The 15,220-nt window shown below is 40.6% G+C and overlaps 1 protein-coding gene across 13 annotated transcripts in view; it reads right to left on the reverse strand.

The window, feature by feature from the left end:
- The window catches only part of BRSK2 (BR serine/threonine kinase 2), a 304,503-nt gene that overhangs the window by 65,377 nt on the left and 223,906 nt on the right, over positions 1-15,220 (reverse strand). For all 13 annotated transcript variants that reach the window (XM_036383420.1, XM_054515038.1, XM_036383424.2 and 10 more), the window contains exons 6-8: positions 7,319-7,352; positions 6,364-6,432; positions 3,309-3,455 (exon numbers count right to left, since the gene is read on the reverse strand). In XM_036383420.1, coding sequence (XP_036239313.1) covers positions 3,309-3,455; positions 6,364-6,432; positions 7,319-7,352 — 250 coding nt within the window. The remainder of the gene's footprint in view (positions 1-3,308; positions 3,456-6,363; positions 6,433-7,318; positions 7,353-15,220) is intronic.

The following is a 15,220-nucleotide window of genomic DNA, read 5'->3' on the forward strand; positions in this document are numbered from 1 at the left end:
AAGAAAAGTGCCTCTGCCCTTTGTCTTCCTAGAGAAGAAAATACTGGCTGAGAGTACAACTGGTTTCTACTACAGGAGCTGTAATTCTCTGCTGTAGCAAGGCTGAATCATTTGAAGAGCACATAACTACAAGAAACCTCATCCTGCAGTACTTTAGGCACCCAGAGCACACCTCCCTTAAGCCTTCTCAAACTTTATTACTACTTCACTTTTCCCTCCTGACACTATTCCTACTAGAAGGTTGTCCCAGAACCCCATGGATATACCTAAAATTCTTCTTGCTTCTAGCCCACTTTCCTTTAAAGCCATTTGACATATCTTTGGTTTTGTTCCAGTATCTTCCTATAGCTTAAATAATCCTTCTCTCCCTAGTAATTACCTCTAATGAATATGCAGATGACCAGTACAACCTTTCTTAGACATTAACTGAAGCTCTTTTTACACCATACTATTCAGACAAGCTCTTTCAAATGCTGATCATCTTAGTACTCATTCTTTGTTTGACTTCACCTTTCATAAATATGGGTGGTCAGACATATCACCAGGAGCTAGGATCAACTTTTAATGAAAAATTTAGGTTTAATCAAAGAAAAACACAAATTCTTTTATTTTACAGCATGTTCAGTAAAACAGGCAGAGTAAATGAGACTGGTCAAGGATGTCCCATTAACCATATTTGAAGCTACTTAACACATGGTGAGTGTGAACAATATTCCACTAAGAAATAATAAAGTCCTGTTCCCACAAATGAACCATATACAAAGAAAGGTAATGCCTGCTTCTTAAGGCTGGAAAGGGCCAGCAACAATAATTGTGAGTACCCTCCCCTCCATTAATCTTCTCAAGCTCCAACACTGAAGCAAATGATGACAGTTAAATGTGAATGCTGGTTCTGTTTTTGTTGATCATTTTAACAGATGGACTGGGGAAGGTGTGGGTGTGCTGTGAAATGGCAATTACTGCAGGGAGGAAAATGCAGTTGGATGAAAAGGAAGAGATACAAATCAACAAAAGAGGAACAAAGCAGAGAGGGGAAATGAAAAATGAAAGAAAAAAAATTCTAGTCACCTTACATTTCACTGTATTTTTCTGCTGAATTCACTAGTGAGGTATTGAGCAAATGATCAGTAACGGTAACAGCTACATCTGTGCTTATTGTACCCAAGCTGCAATTTTGCTCACATCTTTGTATAAATATCAAATTGATTCAAGTGAGATATTTTCTAGGAATAGAGGCTTCCAAATAAACCCATGTTTATACCCTTTTTCATAGGACACAGCTAAAATAGAATTCAGCTCTCTCCTCAGAATGAACTCTATATTCCCAGCTCCTGTGCAGTAAACAAAGAGCTCCCTTCTGCCTGGCAGTCAAAGCAAGCAGCTCACTAACAGCACAGGAGTGTGACAGCAGCAGGGACAGCAAACCCACAGACCCTCAAATAATGAAAAAAAGACTGCAGCAAATAACAAAGAGCCAACCTTTCTTCCTCCCAGCTCTCAGCTCTTTAATATGTATTATTTCAAATTCTTATTCATAATTCAATGGTTAGTATGTGGCAATAACTACCTGATCTGGGCTTTTTTCCCTCCCTAAGGAAGTAAGAGGTTAATTTTGATCAAGAAAGGGAGGTGGATGAGTGTCACTCTGAGACCTTGAATTACCTCAACTGCTTTCTCTCCTATGCATGTACATTCCCAGCTGTATTGCACAACTCAAATTATTTAGGGTTATTATTTATTATTTTCTGCCCTGTGGAAAAATTCAGAACGATCTGCAGAAGGATCTAGCACTTGATGACCTGCTCCCTAACATACTTAAACCATTGGCACTTTTTTGAGAACAAAACCCCAACAAAACAAGAGAGAAGCTGGTATGTTTACATCATGGAAAGGAAGCTAAGCTTGAGAGGGACTCTGTGACTTTCTCGGCCATGAAGAACAGCTGTCTCATCTCTCAGGATATTGCTCTAACCTCTGCAGTGTTCTTTCTGTGAATATACTTGTGAAAATGTTATTCCTTTCTTTGAAAATCTGTTTTAAAAAGGTCTTTTAAGGCGCCTAGTATATTTTTTTTCAATCAGTGCTATTTATGCACTGCAAAATGTGATGGCTACTGGGTTTGCAAAATACTAGAAATAACATTAACTTTTCCCCTATGCCACCAAATAGAGCATGACCTGGACTGGTAATGAATGAAAGAAAAACCCAGATGTCAGGTTGCAGGGAGTTGTGAAGGGAGTTTCAGTTAACTTCTTAGCAGAGAGGTGTCTGCATCCCAAAAGCATCGTCACAGCTGGCACAGACTGATGCTGTTGTTACCAATCTCAGCAGAGGGGCCAACCAGTGATCTGAGAGTTTATTTATAAATATTTTAGCAGACTGAAGAACCAGGAGGAGTTTTAAATTTACATTTCTTTATACATACTCCCACTCAGAATCTGTGAGCTTAGTAAATCTGTATAAAATCATCACCAAGGCCTGACAATAGGATTTACAGGGGCAATCTACCCATAAAGGCACACGCCTCCACTGACAAGCAGGCAACCTTACTTTCCAAAATTATTATTTTAGTTGCCAATGTTTTTTAATTCCCTAAAACATTAACACAGCGTCAGCAAAGGATACAATCACTCCACAGTCCTCACTGTTGCAGGGTCTCTGTTGTAGTGATGGGATGTATCCTAGATGCAGACTCAGAGCTGAATGCCAGGAGCTCAACACTGTGGGACTAAGTGCTCAGGACCAGAGGGCACAGGATGAAAGAGCAGACTGGCAGACACTTGCTCTGAAGGCTGCTAAAGGATAATGCAGAGCAAATGCAGGATAGAATACAATGCAGCTTATGTGGCCTGAAGTGAGAAGCCAACACTTCTGTCAGAAATGTAAGAAAATCACCCTCTGTTTAATGGCAAAGCTTCAAATACCAGTCCTAACACCTGTGACCTTCAAACACTTACATCATGCCCCCAGCAAACTGCTGTATCAGACAGAAGAATCAGACAACTCAGGTGGACTCGAAAATGTGTGAATGAGCCAGTAGTTCTGTGATAAGCTATGAGGGATTTCTCCTAAATGCTCAGTGTTACATATGAAAGGGAATCACGAGGCTACAGAAAAAACACAAAAGCAATCTGTCCTCAAGACTCAAAAGAGACGGTACCTAACTTCTTCCCAAAGACCCCATCAACTCCACTCCTTTGCTCAGGAGGAAACACATTGGAATGCCACCAAATCACCAAGTTACCTTAGCTGCTCACCATTCCTGCAACAAAGCGAGAAATGAAGCCTTGCTCACGACGCCTCCTTACCGTGAGACGTTTCGAGGCATCCACTTCAATCATCCCCCGCAAAAGGTTCTGACAGTCGGGGGGAATAAAATGGGGCATGTGGAACACTCCACGCTTCACCTTCTCCAGCAGTTGCCGCAAGTTGTCGTCATCGAAAGGCAGGGCACCCTGCAGGGATGGGACAGAGCAGTCAATGGGAGAGAACTGGAGACGGCCAAAGGAGAAAAGCCAGGATAAGCAGGTGAGAGAATGGAAAAGAGGAAGTCAGCTCATAATATATTATTATGAGCAAAAAAACTTTTATCCATTGAAAAGACAAAATTTCTTAGTGCTGCTGTATTTCCTCTAACATAGGAGACGAAACTGAGGACATTGTTTTTTTTATTAGACCTTTAATTAGAAAATGACTACCAGTATAAAGTAAAATATAAAATATGAAATTGCCTTTCCAGGCAAATTCACCAAAGATGCGCGGATTCACTTAAATTCAGTTCAAGCTTTTGATCTGCTGGTATTCCTCCTGGGCATACTTTCACAGTGGCAATGTTTATCGTCTCCTTATTTTTAATCTTCCTGAGACACATTTATTGCAGACATTGAAAAGGAGGTGAACAGCTTTTGAGAGACTTTCAGTAAAGAACATGCTCTTTCTGACAGAGCATTAAAATGACACAGCTGAAAGAAACCCCAACCAACATTAGCCTTTGGAAGCAGCAGACATTCCACCTGTTTAATATACTCCATCCAGTTCCCATGCTGTGGTCAGGTCATCAGTTCCTATTGCTTCCCTACTGTAGCTCACTTACATGAATGGCTTGAAGTTTTTTTAGCTGAAACTACATTTTGAATAGATCATCAGCTTGCCACAAAAAGCAGTAAAAGACCTATCCTTGCTGCAAGGACAAAAAGGAAAAAGAGAAGTCGAAATCTTTAGGGTAACTCTACTGACTGCAGCTGATACCCTTTTATAGCAAGTCTACACCTTCCTAGATATTCTCACTTCCTTCTTTCACTGCCTAATTCTAGTAGGTGCCGAGCTTCCTTGATTTCCAGGATGGTTTGTGGGAAGCTGCAAGCTGTCAGCTGCTGTGATAATGAAGTTTTAAGTCGTCAGCTCTGGCACTGCTCTTACTACAGTGAGTAGTGCATCTGTATAAGCAATCCTGTGTCTATGGTTTAGGGAGAACAACAGCTCCATTTACAGCAGCCTCAGGAAGCCACCTGATGGCAGCCACGACTGGGCACTGCTTACTGGTGTTTGTTCATTTCAGTGGCCTTGAAGGCAGAGCCTCTCCCTGCCTTCTGTAACCAACCCCCGGAGTTACCTGCGTTTATCCTATCCATTCCAGACTTAAAGGAAAATCAATTCTGATAGTTCAGTACTTTGGCTAATGCAATTTAAGCCCTGATAAAGTCAGAAAGGACACTGTGTGGCATTTCCTGAAGGTAACAACTACATCTCTTATTACTACCATCTACTATCATATCTTGATAGTTTTTGCAGGGTTTGTCCTGACATAATTAACTGGCGAGCTCTACACTTTCCATCAATAATAGACTTATTTCAATAATTCTTCAGGCTCATGTGTATATGTAGGAACAGATGAAGATGCAGCAACAGACACCCAAGCTTGACAGAGAATCCCCCTGAAAATGAAAAGCCTGCTTGACAAATCCTACCATCTTGACACATTCTCTCTTCTGTTCTTATGAATTCAAGAAGTTATATTAAGAGCTCGTTATACACTTCTATTTTATCAGCTATGAAAGTAACTGCTCAGTAAGAGATGACCAGGTGCTATCTAGTGTGACAGTTAAAATTCTTCCAATGCAACATCAAGATAAAAAAATTAAAATTTCAAAAATGTCAGTGAATTGTAATGACTAAAAGGAAAAAAGGAGTAAGATTGGTTAAGGGAAATTAAAGCATCATACTGAGATTACTTTAAGGTATTCTGATTTGAACCATTAAAAAAGAATCAGCATATCCTTTGGTACAAAAAACCTCTAAAATTTAAAAGTATTTAAACAAAAATAATATCCAGAATTTATCTCATTTTACACTCTACAAGTGCTTTTTCCAAAATAAAACGTTTAAGTGAAGCAATTAGGTTTACTGATAAATGTACAAAAATATCATAATTTTACTTCAGGCTTGTTACTTTTATAATTATAGATGATCAGATGAACTATTACAGATATAAAGCACTTAACATGCACATAAAACCTTTATTCATATAGAGTACTTTACCTGCATGTGATATATGCTTGTATTAACATAAACTATATTTTCCTACATTATACTGTGGAAATTGGTAACAAATGCCAAGCCTATCTGCCTTCAGCTGGACACCCATTTGTTGGATGTTTAGGAATGTTATAATAGAACTTCATTTCAGAATAAATTCCACAGAGAATTGAAACTCTGATCAAAAGAAGGATAAGTTAGACGATGGCACATTTTGAACACTTAAAGTATTACTGAGCCAGATGGAAACTAATTTAAACTTTGTACTACTGGCTCAGTTTTATATTCCCATGTGTACCAAATTAAAATGTAGCTCACTGCTTTCATGAAACAAAGATGAGGTTCTCAAGTCCTTCCTTGAAAAAATACTGCAGTTAATGTATGCATATACCTGCTGAAGCACATATATACATACAGCAGAAAAAAGTGAACACATCCCAAACCCAGCCATATCTTGATCCTGTGAAGGACGACTTGTTTGACACACTTCGTATCCTGGAGTTGTAACCCTACATATCCTTACCCATCAAAAAACTTGGTGCAACATCACAAAACAACAAAGAGCATTCACAGAGACAAGCTTTTGATGGCTGTCAATGCTCTTCTGTGCAGGGCAACAGTGTTTCAAAGAAGCAGTGAAATATTCCTCATGCTTTTCCTTTGGGGCTGATGTAGAAATAAGAGGAAAGGATGCCACTGAGAGATACAAAAATAGAGGACTAAAAAAAAACCATCCATACATGATGTCAATAGAATTGCCATTAAATACAGCAGCACTTTCAGATTCTTCTTTTCTTTTTAAAGGCTAGTGCAAGGAAGATGACTCACCACTAGCAACGCAAACAAAATGACTCCACAGCTCCAGACGTCTGCTTTCCTTCCATCATATTTTTCTCCCTGTGCAGCAAAGACAGAGAGGTTCAAAAGACCGATCACTAGTAAATGAATTAATTATCCTTGAGGAATGAGAGAGGGGAGAATGGGAAACTCTACATTTAGTTCAGCTACCTGCTTCCCAAGTTGGCCTTCCCAACTAGGAGGAAGCCACCACACAACTGGCTAAATGAATTTTTGTGAACATCAGCTTGCAGTCTTATCTGGGGTCTGTGAGAAAAGGCTCAGAAGTGGGAGCAGGGCAGGAATGGTTGACAACTCACAAATTATCAGACCTGGCATTTAAACAGAGTAACAGGTGCATTAAGGACATCTAGAAGGTGTGTTTCTCTGCCTTGGTTCTTCAGGGAGCTTGTCACCAGCCATGTTATTTGAAAACTCATAGTGTTGTCTAGACGGCCTCTCCTGTGTGCTTCCTGTTTGACTTTACAGTAGAGACATGCTTTGGAAGAGTGCAATCCTGGGCACTGAAATCTTGGATACTTATTTTCAGAGGACAAAGGGAAAGCAGGGGGAAAAAAATATTGTTTAGTGGAAATCAACATCACTGACAGTCAACCCCAGCTTTTCTACTGAGATGACAGCTACATAAGAGACAGAAAAGCTGAGGGGACTATGTCCCTTGGGTCAAAAGATCAAATTAAGTCAGGCTCCTGTACTTCTGTCTGATCACATGGTGCAAAGGTACTGTGAGAATAACATACAATTATTTCCCAATGTGGCTTGATTCAGGGCTGACCCAAACAAACAAAACTCTATTTAGGTTTCTTGTGTCCTTTTCTTTCCCTCTGTCTTGGGCAAATTCTGTGTACAGAGGATCTATCTGTGTACTTGTAATGAGGGACACTTCAAAAAAGGTATTTATGTACACTAATATTAACCAACTTACCCGGATGACTTCAGGACAAGCATAATGTGGTGATCTGAAAGACAAAACACAGTCAAATGAGCATGCAACAGCCTGGTATTTATGGTTATGTGCGTTTCCATTTTGTTTAGCAGAATGATGATAGATTTGCTTATACAGAATACAAGTGTGCAAACCAGCACATTTTTCCTTACCTCAACAACCACACATTTCTAACAAGCTCAGAAAATGGTCAAGAACTAGCATAACTTACAACTCTATGGCCCTGCTATGAATTTCTTAAAAACAAGGAACGAAGGGGAGATGAGGCACATTCTGTGAGTATAAAATTCCAGCTCTCTAATCCCACCATTTAACTTGGCCTTGTATCTAACTAAAAGGAGGGTCCACACTGCAAAGCCTTGTGCAGGAAAAAAGACAGATGCATCCCTAAACCACGTCTGTGTCTCTTCTGCTAAGATGACTGTCATTTACACCAATGGTCACAAAAGCTGCCAATACATGATTGCAACATGCCTTTTCTTTTTCTTTAAAAAAACAAAAAAGGATGGACAGTAGCACTATTACCTGGTGAGTTAATATATTCTTTTCACATCCTTCTATCCATATATCTCTTGTTTGATTCCTGGCTGAGAAGAGTTAATTACTTCAACTTGCCAGGTAATAATTTTAATTCCTAAAGATTATAGCCATGGCTATTTATTTTATAGCCTTCATTAAAGTAACTTGACAAGTAAAAGGGATGCAAACTGTCTGAAACCCGTGTACAAATCATGCTATTGTTTATACTGACACCTCCCAGCAGTCCCTGAGCCTGTCTTCATTTGTGCATGTGTTTCTTGTGACAAATGCAATCATGGCTGGGCAATACCTGTCTCACAAAGTAATGAGCAAACCAGAAGCACAGCGAGGTTAGCTTTGTGCTAGGATGCTATATTAATGCCCAGTGAGACAGTCCATTAATTGAATTTCCATACACACTACATTATTTTGTGGCAAAATATCATCCCATGGGCATGGAATGCCCTGATTTGGTATCACAGCTTTTGGCAGAGCATGACAATAAACTCAGGGTACACTTGGGAGTGCAGCTACCTTGACAGCAAAGCTTCCATGAGGAGAGAGAAATGCAGTTGATCCCTCAGAAATTCCAGAAAAAGTGGAATTCAGCCACTTTATCCAATATTTAATACAACGCCAATCCTGGGCCCATTTAAGAGGTGGGCTATTCACAGGTATTCTAACCAGTCTGGCTGCTCAGTAGTGCCTTAGTTTAGACTACATTTTAAAAACCTTGGTTCAAGAGTCAAAACAGCTAATGAAAGCCAGAACCTCCCTCAGAGAGCTGGATGGAGCTGCTCATTGGAAGGCCAGAAAGAACAGTCTTGTATCTAGTGGGTAGGACAGACTACCCAGGCTCTCTGTGTAGCTCTGTACTGACAGCCATGGAAACACGGACAAGGTTACTTAACATTTTTAAAAGCTGCAGCTGGCCTATTTGAAAAAGGTGACCAGAACCTCACCATGAGTCTACTCTTCTGACTAAAGAAAGAGCAATGCCACTGCAGCTTTCACACTATAAGAAAGTGAGGCCAGAGTGAGAAACTGAATAGCTTAATGTTATGTACAAGTTCCCAAACTTCCAAAATGTATTGTTTCCTGTGAATTTGCCTCTTTATGGCAAACCAAGACCTGCACTACACCTATTCTTTCCAAACCTCCAAGGTCTAAACCACAAAAAGTCACAACACTGGACTAACATATGATTTTGTAAGCTTTTAGAAGACAAATTATTCTTGGGAGAATGCTTGACTAGTGATGTTGTCTTTTTCTCAAATCTAACAGCAGAGTAGAGGGAACAGGCCATCCCTAAGGCACACACAGAGCACAAGTAAGGAACAGCACCACAACTGGGACTGCAGCCCAGGCCTGACAAGTACAACTCTCACTAGTGCTGGACTGCTTACACAGAGCACTGAAGGAGGGCAGTGTGGGAACTGTAGGGAACATAGTAATGCAACTGGAATTTGGAAAAAATCTGCATGGTAGCAAAAAGAGTACAGGACTTGCACAGATCAAGGATATTTGCCCAGTTTAGTCACCTCAGAACAAAAAGGCCAGTTCTAACATGTTCTGTACATCACATTAGGCTTGAAAAATATATGGGAGGTAAAAGGAGTGCAGACACATTCTAGGTAACTGTCAAGCTCCCATCACTTAGCATGTTTGAATTTCTTACTCTCACATGTATTTTAGGTTCTGCAAGGTATAGCTGCCTCTCTAAATCTACACAGAGTACATTAAATGGCTACTACAGGAGGTGCCTGTGACTGACCTAGAAACTTCAGCCAGACTTCTCAAATCCTGCAAGACATCCTGTACAGTTCAGCAATATCCTTCAATACAATCCTTTTTGGATGGCAATGGCATTGGAGTGCACTGGAAGAGTTAGTATCTCAATCTGCAGAGTGTTCTTGATTTTTTATTTGTATATTATGACTCCAACAAGGATTTCAGAACTCTTAATTGTGGGTGCTGAGCAGTACAACCACCTTGAAAGCTTCCTGTGCTAATATCCTTGAAAAGAAGAATGAAAGTGTTGTGAAGAACTCAAGATAGGTACATAGGTATTTACGTGTCCCACTAGCAAATGCCCTTGAAGTGTTTTCCTTCCTGAAGACTGCTGAACTGCAGTGGAATGTGCCATAGATCTTAAAAGGCACCACTGAAATTCTGCAAAAGTCTAAGAGTCTGGGTGGAGAAAATGTTATAATAAATCCTTTGAACAAGTTGGATTGATTAAATCATTCAACAGCTGCATTGCAACTGCCCAGAGAGCACAGGTTTCTGGCATTGCCATTCTGAATTCTTGCCAGCACATACTAGCTAGATATCTGCAGTATTATCTTGGCTAACAGCTTTAAAAGGGATCCTCCAGTCAGCCAGAATCCATAAAAACCTCATTTCCATGCTACCAATCACACAGCAACTTCAACTGCTGTTAAGACAAAACTCAAATTTAATCAAAAATCTATTTATCTTTCTACAGAGTCATGAATATTTCTTTGGCTCTTATCACTAATTATTCAATATAGATGTGTCAAGAGCAAAATTCCCTGTCTCTTCCCCTAGGCCACCTCCTCATCATTCTGCTACATCTCTGTGCAGCAAAAGCCCCAGTCTGCCCTTGATAACAAATAAATATATCGCTCAGCAAGATCAAGAAAGAGTTGCTGCCTGTGGGTACCGCTGCAAAAAAGCACTGATGTTGGCAGTGTTTATTTCCAGGGTGATGGGGATTTTCCAAGGCTAGTCTCCCTAGGGCAGGAAGGGCTCTCTGAATGGTCATTCACAGAGCTGTGACTCTAGGACACAATAATCTTAAGGCTCTTAGGCGACCTTAGTGCATTTACATGGGATTTAAACCAGAGGAAATAAGACAAGAGAGGAATGGTGAAATCCAGGACAGCTCGGGACAGTTAAGTCAGGCATGCAGAAAGAAATGTATATATCCTTGATGTATCTTTTTTGAATTTCATCTGAGAAACTAGAAAAGTAGTTCTTGATCTGTGCACATCAAGATCTTGTGCAGCTGCAGTATATCTGAGACAACCAGGGCCATATATTCAGTGCAGATGTGATGTACCTGTGAGTTAGTTTTTTTTTTTTACATGGGTTAGAGAGATCTGCACTGCACACACACAAATCCATTGGGCACATATGGTTTATCTGCGAACACACAGTAACTGCTTTGTCAGAGAAGTGGTTGGTTGATCAAGAAGGACAGGAAAAGCTGTGTGATCCTACTCCACATTGAGACAAATCATGTGTTACACTGCCTGATGGGTCCCCAAGCCCCAGTAAAGATGAGTGTCCATGCCTCAGTCCTTTGGTCCCATGCCTTAAGATGGTACTATGTGGGGAAGAAGAAAAGCTGCTTTGAGGGCCATCCTTTAGGCCTCACAGATGCAGAGTTTCTGCAGAGAGGGAGGAACAAGAAATCTCCTTTCCTCTGTTTTTATTATTATTTTATTTTATTATTATATTTATTCTTCAAGGCATGAAGTTACCTTGATATAGGATGTTGTACAGCTGCAGAGAAATCCTCACACATCTGGTTGTTTTTGCTGTTGCTGGATTCTAGAGTCCTTCTTTCCCCTCTCTTAATCACTGTCTCCAAGCTGGCTTTCAGAGGCAGGAGTTACCCACTAGAGCAAAAGGCTGCCTCTGCTTTCCCCCCATGCTGGGTAGCAAAGGGCTGAGATGAAGGGGAAGATCAGAGGAGTAGCAAAATAGATAAAGGGAATTCAGGAGAAGGACACGGGCATTCAGAGTAGAGAAAGCGACAGCTGCGGATCACAGAGAAAAGAGAGGCAGGGGGACACTAACGAAAGGCTCCAGCAGCAGTGGGTACTCAGGGCTGCACTGAAGGCAGGAGCTGCAGGTAAGGCTGTAATTAAGGTAGGAGGTGCAGTCAAGGCTGAATGCTAGATTGCCATTAAAGCTTCAACTCAGTCATTTACCTTTGGATGAGAAAACTCAGCATCTAGCCCTCAGCCATCTTACAGCTGTTTATTCCTCGGGTGCAATTACATTTTTGGGGAATCTGCAAATCAATTCACTAATTATCAGTTCATATTTTTAAATCATGGAACCTTTAAGAGGTTTTAAGTTTAAAAATTAACCAGACCCTTGTATTAAAAGGGCATAAGGATTACCAAATTAGGTACTCAAAGTTAAGAACTGGCAAAAAAAAGGTTGAAAATGTTACACTGTGCTCTGCAGGTAAGTCAGTTGGATGTGTAGCCAATGCCTCTTTTCTACTTGTGACTGAAGTTGGGAAGTAGCAATGTGAGGGAACTTTAGTGTCAATAAGGACAAACTTGCAAGAATGCAGCTGATTAACACATGGGAGAATCAAACTCTCTGTCCCTGCCAGAGAATCCTGTGAAAGAAAATGAACAGGTGCTTTAAACAGAGATGTTCACAGGTAATTATGAATTGCATGTTTCCCAGTTTTCAGAATCACAGTGCTACACATCCAAGTTTAATTTCCAGCATTTATAAGCACATGGAGCAGCAGGTGCAGTTGGTGGGCACTGTGCTCTCCCAGTAAAGGACTGTTATCAAGCATCAAGTATCCTGAGGTATTGGGCCCCAAGAGCATCAAACTGTACACTCAAAAGTGGTTGACAATTTTGAGTTTCATTTTGCAGAATCCTGTGTCCTCATAAAAATGGAGATAACCAGATCAATGTGGCAAACATAATATGAAAACAGTATAATTAATACTTGGAAACCTAAGACACAGTGATGAAATCCTACCTAGCATTCATAGCAAGGCTTGAATGCAGTGAGCAGAAGTTATAAATGGATCCATAAAATAAATGATGAGGAAAACCCAAACATTAAATAGCTGTTTACTCACAAAAACACACCATCCAATCATCAAATGAGGCAAAGATTTGTTGAAAAAAAATCTGAACAAGCTTGTACTTAATGGGCATATCCTAATGTGCACAGGCTGAGTAAATGCTACACTGTCAAGCTGAAGAAAAGCACATCTTAAATTCTCAGGGATTGATTTTGCAAAATCCAAGTTCTTTTAACATACCTTGTGATGTATTACAGGCGATGCTGGTACCAATGGTCATTAATAAGGTTGTCTGGTATTTTATAATCCTCCTTTATAATCCTCATTTTAAGTTCCTTGTAACTTACTTTCAATTTAACAATTTTCCTTGCTTTTTGTGTGTCTCAGACTGGTTTCATGTATTTGTATGCATGCATGCTGTGATTGGGCTGAAGCACTTCCACTGTCTAAGTCTAATTTTAAGTAAATGCTTTTCCATATTAAAAAAAAAAGAGAAAAACTTCTAGTATCCTCCCCTGCAAAGGGAAAACCGGAGTATTTATTTGCATTCTCTAGAAATTATATCATAGAAATATTGCATTTCACTAGAAAACTGCAATTTGCATTTACTAGCAGAAACTCTCGAGACCATTAGAATCAAAATCCTACCTGCAGTGGCAACACTTCATAGAGTAATTTTTTTTAACTGCAACTGAGCTGCTGTGGGTGGGGTTACCACATGGTGCCAAACTTAAATACAAACTGAGTGCAAAACTAATGAAGTAGATCTAGGACTGGCAGCGACTGACTCACAACACAACCAGGTAACAGAAACTAGAGCTGGGACCTAGTAAAAAAGAGAAAACAATCTGGGATTTGGGCCAAATATGGAGCAGAAATGAATGGGACAAGTCAGCTAGACTGTGGTACAAATCAGGAAGGAGATAGGAACGGAGTGCTGGAAATGGAAGCTCTTGATGAGATGGGGTAAAAAGCACTAATTCTGGCATTTCCAAATCGAAGAGCTTAAATTTGCAACCCTAACAATGACTGAGTAAGTTTTAGATATATGTACACATTTATTATAAGGGGGAAAGAGTATGTGCAGCATCATGTCATGTAATTAAAATCAGAAAGGGTGCTTGGACAGGGAGGTGTATCTGCCCACTGAATTATCTGCTCACCACAGGTCTGCTGATACACCAATGACTTGCTAAGATGGAGAACTGAAGCAGAGAAAGGCAATGCATCTTGTCCTAGACCACCATAAATGCCTTCAGCAGAAACAGAAATCAAGCTCAGATAACCTGGGTCTCAGACCTGAGGTTTAACCAAAAGGCACTCACTCTTCTTGCCTAGTGACAGCCCAGGATGGATTGGACAACCTCTCCCATTGTGAAACACTGCGAGGCAGCATGCCAGGAAGAATCACTGAGAAAGAGATGGGGAGTGTCTCTGCATGCCACTGCCTGGATGGGTAAAGAGGAAGAAGAGCTGAAGGGATCTAAAATAATAGAAGCAGCAACCTATCACATCTTTCTTTTCCTTCCTTGTCTGCTGTTAGCTGACAGACCCTCCCTGCTTCTGAAGGAATGCAGAGACTCACTGTGTTATTCTGGCATCTCAAGGACCTGTAAGACTCTCTGTAAGACTGCCTTGCAGAGCAATTTCTGCCATAAGCAGAATTAGTCCTGCAGAGCTTACACACAGCTCCTCTTCCCCTTAAGGTCTAAAAACACTAAAAAGAACTACAGCACATTCCTCTGCACTGTGCATATGTGGGATTCACACAATTCACATTTCTATAATGGGGACTCATTACAATCAAGGCCAAATGCACAGTCTGTCAATGACAAATTATGTCAGCGAAACAGCAACTCCATCCTTGCCTCCTCCTACACAAACACATCTGGATAGAACTGTTATTGTGTCCTCCAGGTAGTCTGTCAGTGCTATCAGTGCTACAGAAAACCATGCAGGCCTAAGGAGTACCTCCCAGAAAACAGTGACTCTGAGATATGCAATTACATCACACCTCAGGCTACATGAGGCTACTCTTCATGATGCCAGTCAAGACTCTGCAGTGACCTGAAGACTACCCAAACTTTGTACTAAACTTAGCAGTTCACTTGTGATAGCAAAGAATTTTTGACTGCAGGCTCCCTGCTTCGCTGAACTGACAAAGTTAGCTGTATCACACAGCTCAACCCCATCTGAGCCTCCCACTCTGACAGAAATACCTGGAGACTCCCTGCATGACTGTCAATGGAAATGTTACAGTTTCATCTCATTATCAGTGTTCACAGTACGGAAAAGCCATTCTCGAAATTAACTTATGGGCGCATGAAGGAGCATCTCATTAAAGCTCAGTATCTCAGCCATGATTCACTCTGTTTTGTTCCTTTTCATGCTGGCTGAAAGTACCAACTGCATGGGTAGGTAAAACTGTTGCCTTGAAAAGCTCTGAGGCTGGTTACTGCATGTGCTCCAAGGGAAAGGGAGTCATAACTGGATTACTTTTCTCTGTGAACAGTGCGGCATATTGTTATATATTCCTTCCTTCCTTCACC

Source organism: Molothrus ater, chromosome 6 (genome assembly GCF_012460135.2).
Source record: "Molothrus ater isolate BHLD 08-10-18 breed brown headed cowbird chromosome 6, BPBGC_Mater_1.1, whole genome shotgun sequence".
NCBI lineage: Eukaryota > Metazoa > Chordata > Aves > Passeriformes > Icteridae > Molothrus > Molothrus ater.